The 26203-nt window shown below is 41.2% G+C and overlaps 3 protein-coding genes across 4 annotated transcripts in view; 2 read left to right on the plus strand and 1 right to left on the minus strand.

The window, feature by feature from the left end:
• The first annotated feature begins 1400 nt into the window (after window positions 1–1400).
• On the plus strand, window positions 1401–8188 carry LOC113569720 (multidrug and toxin extrusion protein 1-like). The gene is made up of 17 exons (XM_026997716.2): window positions 1401–1659; window positions 1969–2070; window positions 2254–2322; window positions 2978–3126; window positions 3913–3955; window positions 4140–4184; window positions 4300–4397; window positions 4530–4627; window positions 4898–5011; window positions 5647–5714; window positions 5940–6048; window positions 6157–6232; window positions 6334–6403; window positions 6490–6622; window positions 6735–6829; window positions 6969–7088; window positions 7242–8188. Exons 1-17 carry the CDS (start codon window positions 1519–1521, stop codon window positions 7560–7562), a joined length of 1851 nt encoding a protein of 616 aa, XP_026853517.2. The 5' UTR covers window positions 1401–1518; the 3' UTR covers window positions 7563–8188.
• Window positions 8189–10865: 2677 nt separating this feature from the next.
• On the plus strand, window positions 10866–16749 carry LOC113569721 (multidrug and toxin extrusion protein 1-like). Of its 2 annotated transcripts, none has more exons than XM_026997717.2 (18): window positions 10866–10895; window positions 11219–11432; window positions 11839–11940; window positions 12105–12173; window positions 12556–12704; window positions 13151–13193; window positions 13292–13336; window positions 13435–13532; window positions 13630–13727; window positions 13929–14042; window positions 14144–14211; window positions 14526–14634; window positions 14751–14826; window positions 14970–15039; window positions 15218–15350; window positions 15443–15537; window positions 15633–15740; window positions 15899–16749. In XM_026997717.2, exons 2-18 carry the CDS (start codon window positions 11292–11294, stop codon window positions 16205–16207), a joined length of 1827 nt encoding a protein of 608 aa, XP_026853518.2. In that variant the 5' UTR covers window positions 10866–10895; window positions 11219–11291; the 3' UTR covers window positions 16208–16749. The 2 variants fall into 2 exon arrangements, with proteins under 2 accessions (XP_026853518.2, XP_035390131.1); XM_035534238.1 differs by having other exon boundaries at window positions 10880–10895; window positions 11224–11432.
• Window positions 16566–26203, minus strand: part of slc47a3 (solute carrier family 47 member 3) — a 9826-nt gene continuing 188 nt past the window's right edge. Inside the window, 18 exon segments of the mRNA XM_035534239.1 lie at window positions 16566–16974; window positions 17078–17120; window positions 17222–17316; window positions 17452–17584; window positions 17732–17801; window positions 18126–18201; window positions 18452–18560; window positions 18723–18790; window positions 18942–19055; window positions 19449–19546; window positions 19797–19894; window positions 20000–20044; window positions 20368–20410; window positions 23875–23929; window positions 23932–24022; window positions 24215–24283; window positions 24478–24579; window positions 26179–26203. The exon segment at window positions 26179–26203 is cut by the window's right edge and continues 188 nt beyond it. Coding sequence (XP_035390132.1) covers window positions 16769–16974; window positions 17078–17120; window positions 17222–17316; window positions 17452–17584; window positions 17732–17801; window positions 18126–18201; window positions 18452–18560; window positions 18723–18790; window positions 18942–19055; window positions 19449–19546; window positions 19797–19894; window positions 20000–20044; window positions 20368–20410; window positions 23875–23929; window positions 23932–24022; window positions 24215–24283; window positions 24478–24579; window positions 26179–26203 — 1540 coding nt within the window. The 3' untranslated portion in view covers window positions 16566–16768.

The raw sequence follows: 26203 nt of genomic DNA on the forward strand, positions 1-26203 counted from the left end.
TGTTAGCGTCTTTCTTTGTTTGTATCCGTTTTTGTGCTATTAATAAAGATATCCTAACTGAACGTTTGGTCAAAGCGTTTATTATTATTATTATTATTATTATACACCTTACTGTACATTGTTTTTGCAAACATTTGTAATAGGTGTTCAGCCGTTATGCATCTCTGTGTGCAGTGTCCTGTATCAGCTCGTCCGTGTCTCAAGCACACCTCTCAAACCAGATTAGACTCCTGTTTTTCCGAGCACAGTTTATACACGTCTGAATTTCTGGCCACCAGTGCAAAAGGCTCACACTGCTAGTGGAGGCTCTCCGTGCTGTTGTTATAGGAAGTTAACCCCCACAATGCTGTGCTGCGACATGCCTGAATCGCCTTCGGTGTGATATTGAGAGCCTGTAGATGATGTGTGCCTCCTGTGGTGACCTCTGTATCTCCTCTTCAGTACTCTTGAGTGTGAAATGACGGAGTGAGTACAAAGTACAAACCAACTGACATTAACAGTCAAAGGCTACTGTCTGCGTTATCTGTGAGTGACAACCTGTATCACGATGAAGAGAATACCTTTCGCACTGGTTTCCATCCAGGCAAACCTGCAAGAACAGCGGTGCGCAGGACGACAACCCAGCCGATGACCACAGGGCCCAGCAGAAAGATATCAGACAGACAAATTAGTATTCTGAATTAGATACCTCATCTATATTGTATATTACTTTGGGAGATGGAGCGCTCTTAAGGCTAGATTTGCTGCATGCAAAGCTTACTTTCAAAGCATTTCTGAAATTCACTTTATTTCTAAACTTACTTAAAAATGACAACTTTGTCCATACCTTCCACCTTGAGGTGGACTGACTGACTGAGCTGCACCTATACATGTCCAGCCCCAGGTTGTTGGTCCAAACGAGCAGGTGATTGTGAGCTGGGGGTTCGCCTGCACCGAGCACGGCAGCGTCGACTTCAACCTCTCCACCTGTCATGTTCTCCAAAGAAATCCGTCGGACACACCAATGGCTCATCCGTCTTGGAGCAAAACTGAATCTTGTTAAAATATGTTATGTATTTTTTGTGTATTTTAGAATATAAATTCAGCTATGAAAACTTCTGTAAGTCCTCATTCTCTGAATCTGAATGGATCTAATCCCTATCATCTCCATGTTTCTCATTTTTAAGGTTTTTATAATTTTAAAAAATATAATAATTCACCAATTCCCATTTCTTTGGTGAAGGCAGCTGAACTAGTCACTGAATGATACTACTGTTACCTTATTTATTAAACATTTACTATCCATTTGACCAATCCGAGCGTTAATCCAGGGAGTATTTCATTTTGCAACAATATAGCTTACTAAGGACATTACAGATCATTTCTCCTCAAGTCAGCACAGGCTGCATCTAATTGGTAAACTTTTAAAATGGTCAAACTTTGCTACAGTGACCTGTGACAGCACAGCTGCAGCTACGCGGCTGTGTCTCCTGCTGGCGCTGAGGCTGTATGGGGGGATTGGTGTAGGCTGGGGAGAGCATGGCACGTTCTACGTCCAGGGCAGAAGGTCTTTCCACGGAGCCCGACACCAAGATGTTCTGCTGGCGATGCTGGAAACACTGCCTCCCCCAGGCTTACAGAGAGGAGCTGTACCACATGTTGCGCATGACGGGACCCCTGGTGAGAGTTCTGGTCTATTTTGTTAATTCACTCTCCTACTTTCCCCCTCTTTCTGTGTGTGTGTGTGTGTGTGTGTGTGTATGTGTGTGATGAACACACATGAAGGTGTTGGGTTTCTCTGATACTCAGATGTGAATTTTTCTCTTTAGTCTTCGATATATTTGTCTAACAACAGAAAACATCAGGATTATTAATAATCCTCATGCCTTTCTAGCGTAAAACAAACAAACAAAACATATTGTTTCAAGTGGTTCAGCAGCCCCATGCACTATTCATCCGGTCTTATTTTTTTCTGGTTTGTTGTTATAGGTTGTATCTCGCGTCTTGAATTACCTGCTTCCTTTTACTATAACAATATTTTGTGGTCGCCTGGGAAACAGTGTGTTGGCTGGTTATGGAATGGCTGTCATTGTGAGTTTACACCTTTATATCTTTAATTTTCCACTTCTTTATATTGTAGTAAAGAAAATGCACTGTATCGTAAACTGTTCACTAAAATGAATGCACCATATCGTAAACTGTTCAGTAAAATGATAGCACTGTATAGTAAACTATGAGAAGAACGAAGTATCCCTTTTTTCTTCTTTGGTTTAGATCATAAGTATTACCACAGCTGCAACTGGAGGAGGTCTTGCACTGGCGTGTGACACACTGGTGGCTCAGGTCCGAACATTTCTCTTGCAGCACAAATGTTTTATTGCACACAAATGCTAAAAATACTTATTAGCAAAACATTAGTATGATATTGTAGACTTGATAACATCAACATTCTCTGTTTTGTCAGAACTATTCAGAGCCATAAGAACTCAGAAGTCCTAGTCGTAGCTATATACGCTTAAAGAAACGTCACTATTTTCTGCATGGGTGCATTAAATGCATTTTAAAAAACACTTCCTGAATGATTTCTTGCAATTATTCACTTCCAAAAGCTCACATCTGATTAGCTCTGCTAAAGATATGATTGAATTCTGAAGTCTGGGGCAGTGGTGCCATTACTTCATTATGCATAACCACAGTATCACAGGTTCTATTAAATCGTAAATGGATCAATGAAATTTCAGTAAGCTGTAATATCTGTCCTTGGAATAGTTTCATTGCACCTTTCTATAGGACATCTGCTGTAGTGATATTATATGAAAATATGATATTGCATAAAAACACTCGTTTTCTTCCAGGATGAATTGATTTCTTGACACTTTCCGACACGCCTTGTTTCTCTGCATGATCTATATTATAAGGCAACAGTTCATTTCCAAGATGGGGCATTTCAGTAGCCGTAAATAACCCATTCTGCCTTTCTGTGCCCTTGTGCCCACAGACGTTTGGGAGCAAGAACCTGCTGCAGGTGGGGGTGATTTTGCAGAGAGGCATTCTGATCCTGCTTCTCTTCTGCCTGCCCTGCTGGGCCCTGCTCATCAACACCCAGTCCCTCCTCCTCTGCCTGGGACAGGAGCCCGAGGTGGCCAGGTGAGTCCACGTTTCTACGCAGTGTCACTTGGTGCTGTGGAGCTGCGCTGCTCAGGATTTCAAGCGTGTGCATAGACATGAGCGCTAAACCCGATGGCTTGATTTTAAAGTTCAAGTTACTCTGTACGGTCCATGCAGTGAGAAGCCTGACTGCGAGCTTATGGGGTGTGTGTAACATATGCAGAAAAATGCCCTTAGAAAATCTCAGTGGACAAAATACTGCAGACAGCAAAGTGCAAAACAATCACATATGCGAACCAAGAACACGTGCAAAAGACAATGTGCCACAGGTTCCACCAAGAACTGAAACGGTAGACAAAGTGTTTTAGAGAGAGAGAACAGTCTTTCACAGGGAGCAGTCAAGGACCATGACGAGCCTTAAAGATCAGCTGATGATTATATTTAGGTAGATAAAAGGTACATACAAGATTCGTATTCTCATATAAATGCTATGTTCCCCAATCACATTGTCTCAAAGTGACCTGCTTCAATTGAACAGTTATCTGCTTTCCATCACCTTAATTTTTATGAACTCACAGATTGTTCCTCAAGGGGATAATCTCCCCCACATGGCTTCGGAAAGCATCTATTCTCAATTTACCTGCCTAATGGAATTCGGACACAGTTGTTCCATTCCAGATAAATATTGAACGTTCACCATCAGTGATTGTTGCAGTCAGTTTCACTGTAGGGTTGTAATGATTTGACTTGGGGGAGAGGCTGACATCTTGGTCTGTTGACATTCCCGTCCCTCGGACATCATTTTGCAATTCTACTCTCTTTCAGAATAGCCCAGCTCTATGTGGTCATATACCTGCCTGCTGTTCCGGTGAGTTATTTCTCATTTTCCCCCTTTGCAGTTGGCTGCACAATATTCATGCGAGTGGGAAATTATGAAATGTGATATGTTACATGCCAAACTAACCATGCAGTAATCCATGCGCCATTTTATTAAGCTGCCTCTCCCCTACACTAATCGTTCTCATACTGAGTCGTCGATCTCTTGTGCACAGGCTATATTTCTGCACCAGTTGCAAGGAGCCTATCTGCAGAACCAGGTGAGTTTCTCCTTCAGATACAGAGATAGCCATGTTTTGCGAGACTTCACTGCTGTACAATTTACGTTTAACATCAAGTTATTTTATATGAATATTCACCTCTTTGGGCCTACAGGGAGTGATTGTACCACAGATGTATACAGCCATTGCAGCTAATATTGCCAATGTACTGACAAATTACATTATGGTCTTCTGGTTGGACCTTGGAGTGTAGTAAGTGTGTCATGAATCAGAGATATTTACAAATGCTTTGCACTTGTTCTTCTGTGTTGTCTGTGCAACCTCATATAAGAACTATAAAAACCATACTAGTGTGGTTTGACATTTTCTATCTTTGGATGTCAGTGGGTCAGCTGTGGCGAGTTGTATGGGAGAAATCTATAGCTGCACATTTCTCTATGGCTACATTCGCTGGAAAAGGCTACATGCAGACACATGGGGAGGTGAGATTAGACACAGCACTCACCATGTCTAAGCTGTGCTTGAATGTCCTGCTGCGTACATTATGTCTTCAAGTAGGGGGGTGGGGCGGGGTGGTGGGGGAACCTGCTGACACCACCCAACCTAACACATTATTTGAGCAGCGTTAGCAGCAATTATTGGGGGGACACCCCGCCCAAAAAACAAACAAACAAGCAAACCTTCTTAACCTTCCCAACCACCTGCACTGTGTTTCGCTCTGTGTGTCAAAGTGACTTTCATTCCTTCCACAGGTTGGTCTTTAGAGTCACTGCAGGACTGGGGGGGTTACATGAAGTTAGCGGTGCCTAGCATGATGATGATCTGCTTCGAGTGGTGGATTTATGAGATAGGAGGATTCTTAGCAGGTATTCACTGAATATTACAGAGGCTTGAAACATATTTCCAAGTCAAGTGGGCAAATATGGTGTACATTTTATGCATGGCTTATGTGCTATACTATTTACATACTATAGTAAACTTTGTAGAAAGCAGTCTGGAGTCTTAGTTTGCTAACATGGAGCATAGATAATCCCATTTGATGTTATTCCATATATAATATCTTTTTGCACCATCAGGTTGCTAATAATAATTCTCCCTGGTGTTTAGTATATTATCTTTTCCTCAAAAGAGAAGCCAGTGTCTCATGCCAAGCAAATAAGCAAAATTCTCAAAGCGAGGAGCATGCCTGCTGGGAGCCTGAGTACCTGATGGGATATAATATGAGAATAATGGGATTGAGCATGAGATGCAGACGCAGAGTCCTCAGGCTATCCGGCTTTGCGATGCAGCCAGGTGTATTATCTTAATGAATGCCAGCGTTATTCAGTAACTGTACGGCTATGTTCACACTGCCGTTTTCACACTACACTAGTGGCGTCTCCGTTCAGCTCATTGTGATTAATGTTGTTATTGGGATGCCATTGCATACTGTACCGAATCGGTGCCATGCCATGAAATATTTTCTCTACTTTATCTAAAATGGCCCTTCGCTGGGTTTCAGGGCTACTGGGTGAAGTGGACCTGGCTGCTCAGCACGCTGTCATGATGTTGGCTAACATCATCTACATGGTGCGAACATTGTTCTGTCCTTTTCTCCTGAACAAAATAAGGGAGAGAATTTAATGGCTGGACCTAGTCAAATATTACCTGGTTTCAGAGTTTGAAGTAAACCAAACTTAAACGATAATATAACAACTGAACTTGGAACATAGACGGGGAAGTTACCAAGCCCTAAACTGTTAAGGTTTGTTAGGTCTTTTAGTGTTTTCCTAATGTTTTTAAATGGCTTTTTAGTGTCCCTTAGGCATTCAGAGTGCAACGTGCGTGCGTGTGGGTAACGCACTAGGAGCTGGAGACACAGCTGGTGCCATCCTCACTAGCAAGGTTTCTCTCATCTACACAGGTTCACTCCCACCTTTCACACTCATTCAGCTTCTTTCCAGCCGTGTTTTATTGCCAGCACTTCGCTTTACCTTAACCTTCCTCCTTTTTCAATATTTTGACCCCACAGCTGTCCTAATTGTTGTACAGAGCACTATACTGGCCTCAGTGAAGTCAGTCATTGGTTTCATATTTACAGATGATAGGTAATCTTTACTAATATGCTAGATAATAGTTTATGTATTATCATATTGCTGATTTATTCTTATGAGCCTGGATTTTTGGCCAAACATGTTTTATTTTTTAGGCAGATTGTCCAGCTGGTCTCCAAAATTTTAAACATCTACTGTGTTCTGGCGTTTTTTGATGGTCTTGTGGTGAGTGGTGCATGTTTTTCATTTTCAAGGCTTAGTGCTACACATTTTTAAATAATACATTTTAGCCCTACGCCTTTTTCTGTTAGTGTGTCTCCATGGGCGTTCTTCTGGGTTCGGGGCAGCAAAAAATAGCAGCTGTCGCTAATCTCCTTGGTTACTACTGCATTGGACTCCCATTGGCCATCTCTCTGATGTTTGCAGCAAAACTCCATGTTGTGGGTGCGTGCTTATTTTCTCTCCATCGGTTGCACTGCGTTTCATGCATTATATGTCTGCATGCTCTCTAAACCTGCCATGGTTTTGGCTTATCTTTGCACCACTGCTATTGCAGGTTTTTGGGTCGGTCTTCTCATCTCCGTGTGCATACAGGCGAGCTTCTTCATCACAGCCATTTTCAAACTTAACTGGGAGAGAGTGACGAAAGAGGTCAGAAATGCTCATCATGTCTGAACGAATTTTTGTTAATATATAATTATTATTAACATATAATTATAACACAATCGTTTGAACTTCTACTACAGATGGTAAATAGGTATGTGGATGTACCTTTTTTTTTGTGTTCCAGGCCATTCAACGTTGTAGAGAAAACAAATTGTCCAGGGTGGCAGAAGATTCCAAGAGTGATCCAAATCACCAGATACTAGAGAGCTCAGTGCCGGTGGACAACCTCTCCACCAATGCAGAGGCAAGTCTTTTCAGGACAACCATGTCGAAAATTCAAAGAGTTAATATTTTGAAGTGAAATGATGACACATTTTAGAGGTCAGTTTGAATTCTATCCTAATGGCCTAAATGCTGAAATCTTAAGCATATGAAGAAAGTTTTGTCTCCCTTCCAGGTTCAGAATGGGACTGGCTACCAGGCCCTGAGCTTACAGGGCTGCGAGGAGGAGCTCGGCTCAGAGGCCCAGGAGAGGCTGAGAGCGGACCAGGAGGACGAAAAGAGAACAGCACCGCTGTCCACCTCTCAGCTCGTCATCAGGAGAGGCCTGACCACTCTCGCTGCCACCCTCGTCCTCGCCGTGGGGACGGCCGTCCACCTCTTCCTGCCCCTGCCTGAGGTTCCCGATGCTTCAAGAGCAAACGCCACTTTGCACTCCAACACCACGCTGCACTACTCCACATGGTCTCCACAGGTCAATCCTACAATGGTGATCTGAACCTGGGATACAGCTGATCTTCCTCTGAGCGTATCAAGCTTTTAATCTGAAGTAAGATTGTAGTGCTTGTTGTGAAATTGATTGATTAGTTTTGTATTCCTGTCTTTTTAAACTGTTCATTTCAAATGTCTATCATTTGAAACCCAAGTGCACAAGTTTTTCATCCTGTGATATTTTTCTTTTATTGCTTCAAAGCCTTCATCTGTATCGTGGTGTTAATCTGTAACTGTTTTGTTCCCACAATCCTCAGTCACCTGAATTCTTAAAGAGCCCCCCCCTTTTGTCTGTCATACATTGCACAAATAAATTTACACCCAATTCACAAATTATGCATCTTGCACATCTTGATGCCCCATTACAACATGCTGTACTAATAATAAGTTTACTGCACGTATAAGCAATTAAAAATGATATATAATTGGAGGGTAAAGGAATGGAACTGGACTGCATTTCTCAAAAATAATTCTGCACAAAGATCATCAATGAATGGTAGGGTGTGTGTCATAGTGACCACACCCTCTCTCATTTAAGATGACAATGTTTTTGGCAAATGGGGCCCTGATGGTTAAAAGAAGCAGAAACGAGGCATAAGATAATGTACGTTTTTCTACACAGACACACACACACACCCAAAAAAACCAAAAAACAACCCATATAATAGTGTTGTAGTGTTCTAAAAATGTATTGGGAAACTGAAAAAATGAAATAAGAGAAAGCTGATTTGTTCAACATAATGTTGTGTGTAAGTAAGGTGTTTTCCATTTATTTAATGTGCTCTCCTTGTACGGCTAGTCAAATAACGACAACTTAATAATAGTAAAAACTGGAATGGCTTGAAAACTCACTTGTTCTGAGCATTTCTGAATTGTTCAGGGTATGTTCAGTAGTTCTCGGTGTGTGTCTGTGAACTTGAGATTGCAGGCGTTGCATCCACTGCTGATTTTGCGAACTATCCATTTATGTTTCATAAGCAGAAAGGAACTGTTACAAAAAGATCAATGGACATAATCACACTTTGTGAAATCTGCCATTAAGCGCACAGCAGTTGTTTGTTTATCCCACATGACCCCACAGAGCCTTTCATCTCATGTCTCTTTGTAATTCCAGATCATGTGTCTGTTCCTGAGTTCCCTGCTTTTCTATTTTGGTCACAATGCTCAGTGGTGGTCTGACTGACCCAGTTCATTTTCAAGGTTTTCAAGAGAGCACATAAGCATGTAACTTGTGACTTTTGAATATGTGAATAACATTCGCTGCAGAAAAATGAGGGCTTTCTTTTGCATACTTGTCTCACATGTTTTTCACTTGGGTTTTTTCCCCCTGATGTTTATACAGTAAATTACATACAGGAACACTTCTAAAATACAAAAATTTTCCATAAGAACAAGAACTGGAACATGAAAAGCCTTTAAACTCCTGCATCATTTCATAGGATTGTTTGCAGTCGGAAGGAACTTCAGTCCCAAGGAATTTCACCATGAGCAATGATAACAAAAATCTTTCAAAAAAATAAAAAAAAAGGAGTTGTGTCTGGAGAGTGTGGAGGGAGTTCCAGCAGAGATAAAGTTCGCAATCACTGGTTCAGGCCCCTGAAAAACCCTAGAGTGAATTAACGCTAAATGTGAAGGCTCTGAAGGTTCCCACGTTGACGCATTTTTGCAGTGATATTTGGAGTTAAGTATGCGCTCAAGATGTGAGGTGAAAATCCCGCTTTTGTGTCCAGGTTCTGGGTGGTCCCCACCTTTTCCTTAGCAGTTCAAAAATGATCTCTGGATCCCAAGTGGTATGAAAAGCAACCAAATGAACTTCCTTATTGAGATTTATAAAGTGAGAAATAAGCCAAAAATGCAACTACTTACAAATATGTTTTAAACCTCAGAGCCTGTCATTAATTTAACAGAGAAATGATTCTGTATGATGAACATAGATTTCTAGATGATTACTGAGATTACTCTCAGCCCCAATATGGTATTACATGTTCTGTTTTAATTACTACAGCATTTCTTGCTTTTGCCGAGAACATTCTAGAAGGTGTTGTGGAATGGGTAAGGACTACTAGTGACATCCAAAAGCATTACTGCTTTTCCTCTGTGCCTTTCTAGGACAACTCTCAGTTAACAGCACTTCAAAATCTTCTGTAATGAAAGTTGCATGATTGTCTTATATGAGGGAGGATAAGCGTCCAGTGTGACATGGTATGACCTTCAGAGCGGTCAGAGTGAATAACGGTTTGCTAAGTGTTCTCTAATGCTAGAAGCTTTGAGCGCCTCACCACCTGAACTTCTCGTCAGTTCAGTAGAGCTAAATGTCATGTAGATGAGAGCAGCTTTGTCTTAAACTGTTTCTTTAGGTTTGTAAGTGGAAAGGTACAAACATGACCGAGGAAATTGAGGGTATATTTTATTGCATTATCAGTATAAATTATTGTATTATCAGTAGAAACTACAGAGTAAGAATCTTCTCTATGCATGCTTTTTTTCTGTTACCCATTTATTGTAGTAATCTGAGACCTTTCCCAAACTATATATATATATATATATATATATATATATATATATATATATAGTTCATTGGTTTATGGAATTATTCTTATTTTATTAAGCTCACAATTATGGTTATACTGACAACATTAACTATAAATCAATAAAAAAGAATTCTATATTAATAGTAATTATATTAAACTGACTTATGAGATTATACATAATGTAATCTATTAACTAATTAGAATCATATGACTCACAGTGTGGGCATTACAGTAGGATACAAGGCCTGTTTATGTTTAAACCTCAGTGTCCAGGTTCCAAGGTCAGCCCCACTCCTTCAGCCGTAATGCCTTGTACGCATACCGTTAGGAAAGAATATCTGTAGCAGAGTTGCAGCACACAGTTAGCATGTAGCGTACACCTTCCTGTATAGCAGACAGGACCAAGGGCTAAGGCTGGTCGTTCACTGGGATTCGTCTCGGCTTGGCTGGATCTGCGGCTCATCCTTCACAATTCCCTTTGGCTTATTTTCTTTTTCTTACCTTATTTCATCTTTTTAATTATTGTACATCCACTGTGGTTCAACAATATGCCCGTGATCCACTGCAGGAATCATTGTTTGGCTATGCTAATTGAGTCCTGTGGGGTGAATTTTGCCACAAAACTCAGGGGTACAACATGGCTTTCAGGAAATTCCCTTCATTGCTGAGTAACTTAAGATATAGTAAACTGTTTCAACACCGTTCTTTACACTTATCTAGTGGTTTTGTCCCCTTGCTCACTTTTGTTTGGAATGTTTAGAACCATTTTCCAGTGCAAAGGTTGTATCGATGTGAAAACAAACAGTCTGGTGAGTTGTATTGATGCTTAATTTAATTTAAGTTTTTAAAGCTTGCATTCCTTGATGTCACAGAGCTATATGTCTGAAACATCTGGCTAACAAAGCTTGTTATTGGATTGTTCACTGCACTGTAACCATACTGTTACGGTACAGTTGATCGATTGTTTCAAATCCTGATTGATGTTCAGAAATATTTTCTCCCATCATAGACAGCAAATGCTAGCCACTACTACAAACATCCTTTTTCCGCTGTGGACCAAATCAAAGCTCTCTATTGTCTGCACCTCATTTAATCAGTGAGCTTTTAAGGGTTGTGAAACTCTCTCCTAAAGAGCAGCAGAACACGCAGCAACCACAGAGCAGACAGAGTCTGACACTGTAGTAAGGGGCCAGACTGGGGAGAGCATGGCACGTTCTACGTCCAGGGCAGAAGGTCTTTCCACGGAGCCCGACACCAAGATGTTCTGCTGGCAATGCTGGAAACGCTGCCTCCCCCAGGCTTACAGAGGGGAGCTGTACCACATCCTGCGCATGACGGGACCCCTGGTGAGAGTTGTGCATGATCTACCTCTCATATGCACATATGCACACATGTTCTTTGTGTCTCATTTAAGTATAGAACAACGCTGGACATAATTTTCTGCTTATGGAAAAGAACAGATATTGGGGGGGGGGGGGGGGGGGGGTGATATTTGGAATGTTGTGATTTGTGTTCACTGTTATGTGGCTAAATGCAGAAAAATACATTTGTCCCAAATCACATCAAATGCTACATTTCTTGGAGTTATTTGTATAATATAATGTCAATTTTGAAATCTTCAGTAGCACAAAGAAAAGAGTAGTACCAACACTGTGCCATTAAGCCCTGTGCAGTTGTTGGTCTCTGTCCCCTCAGGGGCCTGCATGCTGTTTCATTTGTGAGGACCAAACATTGTTGTGTTTGTGTCCCTAGCTTGCGTGCCGCTTCCTGAATTTCCTTCTTTTCTTTGTGGTCACAATGTTCTGCGGCCGTTTGGGGAACACAGTGCTGGCGGGATACGGCATGGCGTCTGCTGTGAGTCCCGCTCTGCGTCTTCCTGCTGATTTTCTCGATATTTTTACGGACTTGACAAACAAATGATAAAAAGTAACCGACTTTTATGAGACGGTAATTGTGATGCTGCATCGTTTCGCGTTAAGCATTCTTAGTGGTAACTTTTAAATTTGATTGTTTTTTAGACAATAAATGTGACGACCGCAGCAACTGGATTGGGTCTTGCTTTGGCGTGTGATACGCTGGTTTCACAGGTATGTGAACTATGTAACTGGTTCACTCATGGTTAATGAGCCCATTCAAACTATGATCCACTCCCTATTTAAATTCAGTATTTGAAATGTTGCTTGAATCAATATATACATATATATAAATCAATATACCGATAACAACTTGCGAAGGCATATTTTATTCATGTCAAGGTATGTGGCTCCATTAATTTCATTTTAGCCAACTTCACCTGTTAATACCAAAAACGAAGCAGTCGACTGTCCAGAAACAAACAGAAACAGTCCGGATGAATCAATGACAGCAGAAAGCAGACATGCAGGCAGCAGGGGGCACGAAACCTTTCATCAGTGAAAGAGTGCGTGTGAGTAAATCAGCTCCCTCTGGCCTGCACTCTTGTGCCCACAGACGTTTGGGAGCAAGAACCTGCTGCAGGTGGGGGTGATTTTGCAGAGAGGCATTCTGATCCTGCTTCTCTTCTGCCTGCCCTGCTGGGCCCTGCTCATCAACACCCAGTCCCTCCTCCTCTGCCTGGGACAGGAGCCCGAGGTGGCCAGGTGACTGAGAAGCACATGTTGCAAGGAAAAGTGTCTAATGTTTAAATGAATGGGATAAAACCCTTTAAAAAATGTAGGTAATATTCAGACGGGGTTGTAGTGTGCAGCCTGGTTGACGGAACCGTCCAGACTAATGATACCAATTTGAAAATGCAGTGTGGATCTTCATTTTATCGTAGCAACCTAAATGTATGCTTAGCCTGATCGTCCTCAAGATAGACGTATTTTATTGATCAAACAAAAACTAATCTCCTTGCTCTTGTTTAACCCTGGATAAATCTGCCTCGGTTTATCACAGCAAGCTGAACATTACATTTTCTTATTTGGCATGTCTTGAAAGGGAGGCTGTTGTTGAGCATCGTTTGTGGGATAGACTCGCGGTGTTAAACCCTTGCTGAGGCTGCTTCCTGCAGACAAAGCAGTCACTCAGGTCTTGTTTCTTTCAGGATAGCACATCTCTACGTTGTCACTTTCCTCCCTGCGGTCCCAGTAAGGCCAGCCTTTCACTGCTTGTTTTTTCGTTCCCCCCAAATGACACCACGTTTCAGTTCTTCGTCATGTTACTGTCGTCTCCTTCCTTTGTACAGGCCATGTATCTTTACCAGCTACAGCTGTCTTATCTGCAAAACCAGGTTTGGAAGACAAATAGCCCTGAACAGTCACGCTGGCCAGTATTAAGAACTACTGTGTTTAATGCCTGTGTTAATGATCTAAATGCATTTCCCTCTAGGGTGTGATTTTACCTCAAATGTACACATCTGTGCTGGCCAATATCATGAATGTGATAGCTAACTACGTTCTGCTGTTTTGGTGGGATCTTGGTGTACAGTGAGTGTGCTTTGTCTCATTCTTCGTAATGCTCCAATATACTCCTGACAACACACTGATGTTCTTTGTTTTTAGTTAGTGTATGTTTGTATTTCAGTGGGTCTGCAGTAGCCAACAGTTTTGGCCAAGTTTTCATCTGCTTTGCTCTGTTTGCTTACATTCGCCTAAAGAAACTCCATGTCCACACATGGGGAGGTGAGCAGGCCCCTTCATACACTACACTTAATTACTAGAGGACGGCCGAACCACCCACGTCTTACGCTGGAGCTGAAAGTTGAACTTAGCCTGAGCCAGAGTGCATTCCTACGTCTGTGGATAATAAACCAGCAGAGAAAGGGCAGAGTTCTGGCTCAAACTGATGCCTGTTTGTTTTTCTCTGTTGTTCCGCCCACACAGGCTGGTCCGCCGAGTCACTGCAGGACTGGGGTGCCTACATGAAGCTAGCCATTCCTAGTACATTAATGACATGCTTTGAATGGTGGATCTATGAGATCGGTGGATTCTTAGCAGGTGCCTTCTGTGAACAAAGCACATTAAGTATTTAGATTGTTGTTGTTGTTGTTTAAGTAATACAGTTTATATTGTATGAACATGACTCACTTTGCTCACAGGAATGTTAGGAGAGGTAGACCTTGCAGCTCAACATGTGGTCATAATGCTGGCATATATAAACTACATGGTAATGAAGGGAATTAATGTTTAAATCTCTCTCTATATTTATTAACTTCATATTCACCTTTGTCATATCCAAATTCGTTCACCTTTTTGTGTTAACTGTATAAAGCATATACAAGGCTAAACATTAATGAATTAAAAATCATTTTAAAAATGATTGAAAAATTAAAAATATGAAACAAAGATGCATTCAAGCACGTATCTCCACTTTTTAAAATCACCTGCACATGCAGCGCACACATACTGAGCGTTTTTGACTTTTTTCCCGTAAAATTGCCCATGTCTTACGCATGCGTATTTTTTTTCTCATATACAAAGATCCCATTAGGCCTGCAAGGTGTGGCGTGCGTGCGTGTGGGCAACGCACTAGGAGCTGGAGACACAGCTGGAGCCATCCTCACTAGCAAGGTTTCTCTCACCTGCGGAGGTGAAAACAAAACAACACCACTATTCACACTTACCTTACATTTTATTTGTTACACAATTATCAATTTCAAGCTAACTAAAATGACAGACTTCACTCAAGCACTGGATCCGTTTCAGCTGTTCTGGCCATCATTCAGGGTCTTGTGCTGGGGTCCACTAAAACAGTCATTGGCTTCATGTTCACCTCAGATGAGTACGAGTCTTTCTACATTGTTCAGAATATTCTCCTTCTGGGCATTTGGATCTGTTACTGATTGTTGACCTTAACCTGTTTGGAAAAACCCCCACCTCCAAACAGTTTTCAAACAATTTTGTCATGTGACTGTCGACTTTCAGGACCATAGCAGAGTTAGTCTCTCAACTCATGAGTATCTACTGCCCCCTTCAGTTCTTTAACGGAATTTTGGTGAGTTCTTGAGTGGCTTCCGCTGGAGCAAGCAGTTCTTGCTTGCTCACTCATTGCCAGTAGCCCTTTACACAGTTTAGAAGATCAGGCGAAGAGAAGGCAGAGGAAACTATGAGTGGCTATTAGCCCACGCATGCCTGCTTGCTGATCGTGTGGTCTGTGACCATTCTGTTCTCAGTGTGTTGGTATGGGAGTTGTCCTAGGCACAGGGCAGCAGAAGATTGCAGCCATTGCCAATCTGTTGGGTTACTACGGCATTGGCCTTCCACTAAGCGTCGCTCTCACTTTTCCTGCCAAGCTCCATGTCGCAGGTTTGTTCGTTTTTCACACACCGCACTCCACTTATTTGTTTATCGTCTGCAGTGGTGTTGTAGCAACGCTCGTCTCTTATCCTTGTTGGTAGGCTTCTGGTTAGGCCTTTTGGTTGCTGTCTTTCTGCTGGCAATATTTTTCATTGTCGTCATCTTCAAATTAAACTGGAAGAAAATGACAGAGGAGGTATGACCGGTCAAATCTTCACGTTACATTAATATTCATGACTTGCAAGTAGACACATTTCATGATTAAACCCGGAGTATTCGTTGCTGGGGAAGGCTGTCGACCGTGCTGGAATGGGAAAGAAAAGCACAGCAAGGCACCAAGAGCTTCGATCCAGCCACCGACTCTCTGATAGCTTCTTCCAAGCAATGAGTAACGGAGAGGTATGATTCTCTTACCTAAATGACATTTAATATTAATTGTAAAAATCCTTTTAGCATTTCACAGTAAAGTATTTTTTAAAAATCAAATGTTATGCCATTTCTCTTTATCGCTTCAAATTAACATTCCCATAAAAAAAGTTTTTAACTATGATCTTCAGATGCAGAACGGGCCCAGCTACCAGGCCATGAGCTATCAGGTCCAGGACGAGAAGAAGACCGTCTCAGAGGCCCAGGAGAGGCTGAGAGCGGACCAGGAGGACGAAAAAAGAACAGCACCGCTGTCCACCTCTCAGCTCGTCATCAGGAGAGGCCTGACCACTCTCGCTGCCACCCTCGTCCTCGCCGTGGGGACGGCCGTCCACCTCTTCCTGCCCCTGCCTGAGCTGGACCCTGCGACCAACAGCACTTTGGTCTGGGAGAACTTCACATCTCCTTCTCCGCTCACCCCACAGACATTATCTGTTTGAGTCTGGATGACCAGGTCATTTTCTATTACCATAAGAATTAATACATAGTTGTAGACATTTAGCTGCTGAGATGAGGAATATTCCAAGGGATTTGATGAAATTATTCATTTTGTCCAAAGCCGTTTAAATGAAAATGTTTTCACTATTTATCCAAATTAATCTAACATGCTACAAAATATTGTGTAATATAAAGCTGGAAATCACTTGTTTTTTATTTCATCTATATTATTCATATTTAGAGAGAACATTGCAGGTAAACATGAGGATATCTCCAGCAATTAAGCATATATCTATTAATATTTTTAATATAAGTGTAATGCAAATTTGTAGCTCAGTAAACAGACAATAAAGTATAACAACAGATTGTAAATATTTAATCACTTGTAGCATTATACCGTCACATAGTCTCCTGACTAAGAACAGTCGCAGATACAAATACCCATAAATAAAACTAAAGGATAGCAATTCTCTCAGGTGGCTTTTTTACTACTTGCATCGTGTTCTCCAGAGCTTAATCCGAGCACCATGGCTGCCAGCGCAAGCTGCTCTTCTGCCAGCCCTCTACCTGTTCAGAGTCATGTTTAGGACCAGTCCTCCAGCCAGCACACTGAGCATGAGCACTAAGGTGAAGCCGCGGCGCAACACCAGGATCCTCAGTGGCAGCGGCTTCCCCACCGTGCAGATGCACGGCGGCTCCAGCAGCGCGTCCGTGTCAGTGGGGCGGCCGAGGTCCCTGGGCTCCACGGCTCCCGGCTGCTCTGCCGAGGCTGCTAGCAGAGAGGACCTGTTAACACCACGCCACCTCTGCCTGCGGAACGTTTGTGTGCCGCACTGAAATGATCTCGGAGAAAAAGCGGGATGGATTCTTACCGTCCTCGGTCCTGTTGGGCTGCACTCCTGCCCTGATCTGAGCCTGTGATCAGAACAAGGCGTTAGTAACGCTGGCACAGAACGCTGCAGTGCAAGAGCTGAATCGCCTTTGGACATGACGGTGCTTCAGCGTGCCGCTCTCACCTCTTCGGTGGCTTTTGGCCAGCTCATCTTGAGCAGGAGCACTATGAAGAAGGCTGACTGAAGGAGCACACAAATTAAAAGGCCAATCCAAAGACCTACAGCATGGCAGACAGTAGAAACATGACTAGAAGGAGAGAGCATGGCTTAGGAGAGAGAGAGAGAGAGAGAGAGAGAGAGAGAGAGAGAGAGAGAGAGAGAGAGAGAGAGAGAGAGAAATATGTTATTCCTACCAAAAATTCCTAGCTTGGCTGCGAACATCAGTGAAACTCCAATTGGAAAGCCCACACCATAGTATCCACACAGATTTGCAATCGCCCCAAGCTTTTGTTTCCCTAAGCCGCGAACAATACAGCCAGCAGCTGCCTGGTTAGTGACAAGATACACACAGGTATTAGCACATTCTCTGTTTACACCTCTGATATACATCTCTGATGACTCAGATTTAATAAGTTTGAAATTATACAAGCTTTGACTGCTCTGCTAAGTCTTATAGGTTTGCAGATAACTCACCGCTGTTGCGTCAAGTATATGGAAAGGAGCATAAAGGTCCATTACAGTGGCAACCCTCTGTCTAATCTGTCTGCGAGAGAAAGACATATTTTTATGTTTCATGATTTTTTAACATGACATTTACCCCAAGCCTAGCTGCATGCCAGCATGGTTTATTAATGCTACTGTTTTCATATTTAAAATAAACTTCTACATTCCAAATATTCTAAACCCACAGGGTAAAAAAACATGCTGTTCAGTTCATTCTACTAACATCTACTACAAGTTAACGTGAAGTGTTTAATGGGCAAAGTTCACAAAGGAGTCTAACAGTGTACCAGTAAGCAAAACTATACATCTTACATAGATGATAAAGATAATATACTGTCCAGAGACAATAAAGTGGAGCACTCACTCATCATTTGTAAAGATGTAAGAAACTGTGTTTTTGGAACAGCCGATGATGAGTGCCAAGCACACTGCGACCGAGACTGTGAAACAAGTTCACGAGCCAAGTTTTTTTAGTTTGTTTCTCAGAAGAACTGTACAATCAGAGTAGTGCGACTCAGTCACCAATGCAGGGTATTACACGTCTGCCAAATGAGCAGAGGTCAATCACGAGTGCATAGTGTCTAATCAAGCAGTCTGAACAACCCTGGCCACTGCACAGTTACTTTCAATCATTTGCAGGTTCTTAAGACCTGGCCTTTTGTCAATGGTTTAGACAGAACCCAGAAGTACCTGCGCAGGACATGCCGACCTTGGCCGACAGCTGAGCTCGGGCAGTGTCTCCAGCTCCCATTGCGTTTCCCACCCTCACACTGCCTGCCATGCTGAAACCTATAGGAACCTGGAAGCAGGACACCCGTCTATTTAACAATGCTCCTGCATCAACTGTTATCCATTATTTATGTGGTGAATTCATGCAAAAGTTACAATGTTAAGCACCATGGCCGGTTTTAAAAACTGTAACAATGGATTATGACTTAGTCAGCATCACGTACGTATTTACCATATATGCAATGTTTGCCAGTTCGTAGATAACTGCCTGGGCTCCCAGCTCCACCTGACTTACTAAGCCTGTTATGGAAAACAAAGAGGTTCAGTGAAATTACCAACAGCACAGTGTGAATGAATTTGGCACACAGCAAGCACATGTCAAATGTGTTAATATGCCACCATGATCCCCCAAAATCCTAATAATCACTTTCATGTGAGTAGGAACTCGAACCTGCCAAAAATGCACCCAGCTCATAGGTCCACCACTCCGCACACAGCATCAGCATGCCAGGAATAGCCAGATGGATAAAGGTGTCCCACTCTTGTAGACACTCCACGGACCAACCTGCACATGGAGAGAGACGCAGGCCTTAAAGAGGTCTCAGACTTAGGAGTTACCACAGCTGCACCTATATGATCAGACAAATTAAGGCGTTGCCTCTTCCGAAGCCTGTCACTGGTTTGTGAAGTAGGTTAAAATTTGCATAAGCAGAGTCAGCATGATCAGCCTTTCTAATTAGGTCATTATAATACATGTGAAAAAATAAACAAGTGTATATGCAAATAATTTATGTCACATTTATTACAAAGCATCTCACTGGGGGAAGATGTTGCTATGGAGTACTCACTGCTATGAGGAAACCTGAAATGGTTCTCTATCTGGTGCAACAAAACTACTTAAACATAACTTCATGTGACCACCTACCACTGGAATGTCTGCATATTTTAGAGAACTCACCATTCCAGGTGTCCTTGTGAAGACCTCTACAACGGATGTACATAAACAGCACAATAGCCATTGTATACTGTGAGATAACATTGGCTGCTGCTGAGCCGCTGCAAATTAAACACTCACTTTAGTCACACTGGCTTGTCATTTTTTGTCACGCTACATATTCGTCACTGACATGCACATTTTTTTAATTCAGTGCTTGGAAAAGTGAACAATGTCCATGGGTTTAATCCTAGCTGTCGGTTCTTGCCAAAGCACCCGTGAGCAAGGGGCTTAAACGCAAGCTGCCTCTGTAGTGGCCTAAAGTACATTGCTTTGAAGCAAAGTGTGAGTTCGATGGAACAGTGTACTCACGTGACACCAAGGTTCAAAACCAAGACCAGAACATAGTTTGACAGAGCATTTAATATGTTTGCTACAGCTCCAGTGATGACCAGTGGCCACATGATTCCCTGGAAGGAAATGCTTCATTTAGTTTTTTTACCACTGTGTGAAAGATTGTTTTATATTCCTAACAGAGCCAGGAGAGCATGTGCTCTCTCAGCCGATTCTCTTACTTGGTTTTGTAGATATGTGGTCTCAATAATGAATGCGTATAATGCCTGCAAGAAAACAACAACAACAAAATGGGCTCAGAATCTCTTTTCATAACTGGAAACCTTCAAATGTATCTGTGTGCAGTATACCAGCAGCAGCAGCTTAACACATCCTTCAGTTTAATACCTGATGTAAAATTAATTTTCCATCTTCATCTGTGCCTAATTCATACTAGTAAACTGAACCAATAGATACCGTGCTACTGCATTTCAGTGTTTATATCTACAAAGTGAATATGATGTATTGACATTCATTCATTCTTCTTCTAAATTGCAAAATTCAATTTAATTCAATTCGACTGATAAGGCGCATGCTTGGTTTTACATACTGGAAGTGCTGGCATAAAAATCTTCACATACTTCTGAGACAGCCTGAAACAGACAGACATGGTTTTATTAGGCAAGGCGTTTATTTCTATAGTACATTTCATATACAGAGATAATTCAAAGTGCTATACACAAAGAAAAATAGGTGCATATAGGGCTTAAAGGATAATTGTTAAAGGAATAAGATGAATTAAAGAGACATAAAATATAAACGTAAGAGATTCTAAAGGAATTCATAGTGATTTGGTTTTTAGATTTTTCTTAATGTAGTACACTGTGCAAAATAGAACTGTTTCTAGTCTAGATGTTTATTGTTTGGTAGTTAGCTCTAGCTGTGCATAGCACAGAATCTGAAAGCTGATTTATCATGTTTTGTCTGATCAGTTCCTACTGTTTTAAAAGGCCCAATGGGTTTATATTCTTCTAGCATGTCAGAGATATATCCTAAGCTGTTTCATTATTTATAAACAAGTAGTTACATTTAAAATCGGGCCTATGGCAAATGGAGGCCAGTGAGAGGATTTGAGAATTGGAGTATTACAATAATAATAAGGTCACACTTGGATTTGGCTCTTTTGGAGATGATGGCAGGCTGATTTTGTTACTCAATTTAACCATGGCCACTAAAGCTAAGGTCTGAGTCCACTATAACTCCTGTAATTTTGTCTTGTTTTTTTGGTATGGAGTCAAGGTAGACACTAACCTTGAGTCTTTTTACACTGATATCAAACAGAATTATCACACAGTGAGTCTACCATAGTCATATAGTCACCATGGTTAGGTGAGAGTGCTATGCAGATCTGATTGTCATCTCTGAAGGTGGGCATTTTTTCCATCCTGCAGGATTTGGCTAAATGGAAGTATGTTTAGGTTGAACAGGAGGGGTGCAAGAGTTCATTCTTGAGGGACCCCACGTGTAAAGGCGATGTCTCTAAATGACATGCATCTGATGAGGTCTTTGAACACATATAACATTGATTTATGTGGCATTAATAGTTAGTTGGTCAGGAAATGCCCACAGAAAAGAACAGTTGTGGTCAAGATATTTTACATAGTGTACTTAAAATAGTGCAGCGTGTTGGAGTTGCACCCAGGGAGCGTAAGAATCATCTGGTCCAAAAACAATGCCAGGGGCAAACCAGCAGTTGTTACATCCTCATAGACTGTTCGGGGGTTGAAGGGCAAGATGAGTTGTTGGCTTTTAGAGAGGGTTCTAAGCAAGGTCCCTTAGTGGGATCTGCTGATTGCTTTGGGTGGCCTAAATACTTGAGTGGGAACAGACCTCCAGACTTGGCGTAGTGAGAATGGTCGACATGGCTTCTCCATCGTGAATGACAATGGCACTGGACTGCACCAGCCCTGTGCCACGTTTGACTCCTGTGTCACGGGCACAAAGGTCAAGCAAAAACATTTTCACAAGTTGGTGTGGTGGCACTGACCCTCAACTAAACGTTCTTAGATTGATTACATGCTGGCACTGTGGTGCTTCCTCTCTGATGTCCTCAAAATAAGGATATACAGAGGAGCTCTGCAGCACCGACCACTACTCGGTCTTCTCAGAGCTTCTCCTGTGTTTGAGATCCAAAAAGCGCTTGAAGTACACTGTTGCGTACTGTAATGAATGAAGCACAGAAGAGAAATCTGTGTGCACAGAATTTTACTAAACAATCCAGACAAGGGCCAGAGGCAGGAATCGCAGGTTTTGAGGGTCGGAATAGAGCGGGATCAGAGACGGGCAGCAGTACAAAAGGGATAGGCAAAATTCCAAAATCAACAGGAAACAGGCAAGAGATCAAAAGGCAAAACAGCAAGAATTACACAGAACGGTTTGGTATGCACACAGACACTGACTGCAATACTTCGCAATGACTCTGAAGTCCCAGAAGCTTTATATAGCAGTGATGAAGATGATGCTGTAAGTGAGATCAGCTGCAATGGAGGCCACTAGAATTCTGTGGATGAGGACCTCTGGTGGCCAGACGTGTGCCTCCAAGCCCCATCACTGACATGGACGGTAACATGGACGTTTCGGTGTCAAGGCTGAACAACAAATTTGAGTAGCTTGACAACGAGACTGAGGAGTAGTGGACCAACCACCACTGTGTCAGCTGCTGAGTGGACAATTGTTGAATGTACTTGAGCTGGTCAACATCAAGGGTTTACATCTAAGACGTCTACAATCCATTACTGCAGGTTGGTCTGGTAGCAGGGCATGGCTGAATGTGGGTAACCCAGGGAGGAAAGATGCTAACAGGGCAACTGCAAAGCTGGCAAGGTGTGCAAAAAAATCTATAAAAGTAAACAGGACAAGAGCATTGAGAAAGAAAAGGCAAGACCTGGAGGAGGCATGTCCAGAAGAAAGACCAGCAATCCACGTATCCTTCAAGGAATACCGCAGATGTCAATGGACCTTTTGGGGATTCAAGTGGGAGACTGATCTACTCAGATGATGGATATAGACTTTAGATGCACAAGCACTTTTGATGTGAACACAGGTTGCATTGGGACTGCTTGGTTGCCGTGAGTCCCCTGGAGCAAGATGATCGGGAAACCATCACAGCGCAAGGACAATCAAGGACATTGAGCATCGAATCAGGCTGGCTGCATTGAACGCTGAGTGATTTTCAGTACAGTTAAAAGAGTTTCAAATGAGCTGAAATATTTAGATCTGTTTTAAGGGGACTATAGCCCACCTTAAATCTTCTTTATTTTTTTGTGTTTCCAAATTCGCAAGATACTAGATGTGGGAGAGAGGCGCTGCTGCCAAAAAACAACCGAATTTGAGTCTGAAAAACAGATGTTTGTGTCACGCTATGTGTGAGACAGGATCTCTGTGTCAGAAAATGTTGTGTAAATGCAACATAAAAGTCTGTTGCAATGGTCCAAAATGAAATCACATTGACATACTAGTGAAAATACCATTAAGCTTTAGCAGACGAACCCTGGTAACTGATTGCTAATGTAATTTTGCTTAAAAAGCAAACCAAAAATGACTTCTATGTTAAACACTGCAGCATTTAGTGCAGGTGTTAATGAATTGTTTTTTTCTTTTTCAGTTTTGCTATTCTCCTGGGGGATTAGCCCCCCTATTCCTAAATCAGGCACTTAATACTAAGTAATAAATGCATACAGTATTCTGTACACTGTTGCTGCTATCAGTAATGTTTTCTGGAGAATGCAAGGCTAGGTGATAAAGAGACATGTTGGCACTGAACTAAGAGCTCCAACAGCGGGAGGACACGTCCCAAGTGGGCAAGATGGTTCACAAGGTCTTGGCAGAGGTTTAGCTAATAATTTATTGCTTGACTTTAGTAGAGTTTTTTTATTTAAATACTACTCAATATTACTTAACTATTAATGTAAAAGAAGCAACATACATGCCATAAAAACAGAATAGAATATATTCAACAGAATATAATCAATTTTAAAATGTTGGCAGCTTCCTTTTTTTTTTTCAGTGTGATCCTTTTTTAAATTTTTTTATTTTTTATTTATTTTTTTTTACAAACCTGGCAGACTCTGGGTTTTGCTTCACTGTCAGTAGTATTGACTCTGTATTGATTAAATGGCCCAGCAAGGGAAACACGCCAAAAGTAAGATGAGAATTCCCCTCTGTACAATGACACCGACTCTCTGGAGGTTACCACTCCCGAACGTCTGTTGGATAATTTAACAGCATGAATACAGGTTTATTATTCTGAGCTTTTATTACTCTGAACAAAAATAAGACCTGTTGCAGCAAATATATCCAAAATATATTTTAGCTAAATTTCTAAGAACTTTATAGGAATAATGATATATGTGTGTGTATGTGTGTGTGTGTTTAAGTAACAGAAACTGGACCCCTACTTGAGATATTAATGTGTCACAGGCTGATGCCAAACCGTAGCCTACAGCAACACCAGTAACATTGATAACCTGTCAAAAGGACCATAGAGAATAATACACATATAAATACTGGATAATCTAAGATGCTTTGAAGCAATGTGTCAGTGAGATGCTCATTCGCCACAGAGGTTTTTTTTTTCTTTCCCCCATGGCCAAAGAGGTGAAACATTAAAATGACAACTTAAAAAAAAAATTGAATGTAAAACCAAATGTTTTCTACTCACAGCTACGGCTAGAGCTACCCCATCCAGCTCTGTGCTCCCCAGATGTCCACAGAACACAGTACTGACAAAGCTGATCAAATACACCATAATATATGTCAAAAACTGGTGAAAGAAATAGGGACCATTAGTATAATAAACAAAAGAACATTTTAATTTAAAAAAAAAAAGAAAAGAAAAGATGATTAGATATGAGAAAGGCCACAACATTGGAAGACACCTTTAATTCCTAGCAATCTGGAATCTTTTATCTTCCGTGACCTCCACACTCATTTTAGGGGGTCAGACACTAGGACAACTGTAAGGGTGGTAGCCTTCTACACACTGAAATCATCTTCACAGGGTCTTTACTCGAGATTGCTTGCAAAAATATTTTGTGTTCTGGTTTGTTTTAATGGGTCTCTGATTTCAGTCTACTTTCCAGCAAGTAAAGTGCACACTTGGATTCAAATCTATAGATTTGCTTTGCCTAATTTGTGAACTTTGCACTTCATTTGCTGTTCATTTGTTTCTCCAAGTCTGTTCTTGACACATATCAAGGGAACAGAAAATATTAGCTCATAAAAATCTAATCAATATAGAAGATCCATGCAGTTTATCAATAAGCCCTTATTAATACCCTTAGCATTTGTCTTTATTAATGATTATGCACAGATATGAAATTAGCATGATTTTTTTTTATTTATATATTTGAGAGACATATGCCAACTTTGCACTTCAGGAACTCCTAAATGAATCTATCTACTCACCTCTATTTGTTATAGATTTAACTAAATGAGAACGCACTTGCCCCATTTTCAACCCCCATCTTATATTCTACGATTTCGACAAGTCACTAACATGACTTACAGAATTAAAACAAACAATTAAAGAGTCTACAGGTTTTATTTAGTTTTTTCATTTTGAATTTTGATACCATTTTAGCCACAATCACAATCCTAAAATCAATTGTTACTGGTGCAGCTAGGTGTCAGAAATTACAAATAACAATTAAATTTTGCAGTTCCCTCTTTATTTGAATTTTTTTTTCTATTTTGAGTTTCAATAGCATTTGAATGGCAATACACCCAACATTAAAATGACCTGTGAATGATGTAGGTACAAAGTCATTGAATTTTAAAAGGAACGCACTTCTTGCTTTACATATTTTCCCCTCAATTTAAAATTCAGTAATTCAAGCATGTTGGTAAAGATTGGTAAAATTATTTGTGAACTGTTGCAATGTGGTTGAATTACTGTAAAAAAATAAATTGGAACAAAATTACTTTCAAAATCCAACGACTGTGTCATTACTGACACCTAGCTGCAAACCATTTAAAGTTTATTTAAGCTGAGAATTATTATTACAGGCTTGCAGACAATTTAAGCTTTAGTTTTGGTTTATTTAATTTGTTTTGTTTTTACTTTAGTCTGTTGTGTCTCATCGACAATGATCCCTAACCCGAGAAAGAAGAATAACAAGGACCATTAAACTATTTATAAATTCTCTTGAAATTATAGAATTAAGACATAAGCGTTGCATTTCTCTCTATTCTATTTAATTCTGTTGAGAGGTTAGGTAAGTAGGTCCACCTTTTTAGGAGTTATTAAAGTTCAAAGCTGGCGAATAAGTAGCAAATATCAACCTCACTTTACGTCGGTGGTGTTCAGGCTATGTCATGGAAAAATATTAAAATATTTAAAACATTCACACAGCCTACTCACCACGGGCAGAGCTAGACGTGATAAC

Source organism: Electrophorus electricus, chromosome 15, assembly GCF_013358815.1.
Source record: "Electrophorus electricus isolate fEleEle1 chromosome 15, fEleEle1.pri, whole genome shotgun sequence".
NCBI lineage: Eukaryota > Metazoa > Chordata > Actinopteri > Gymnotiformes > Gymnotidae > Electrophorus > Electrophorus electricus.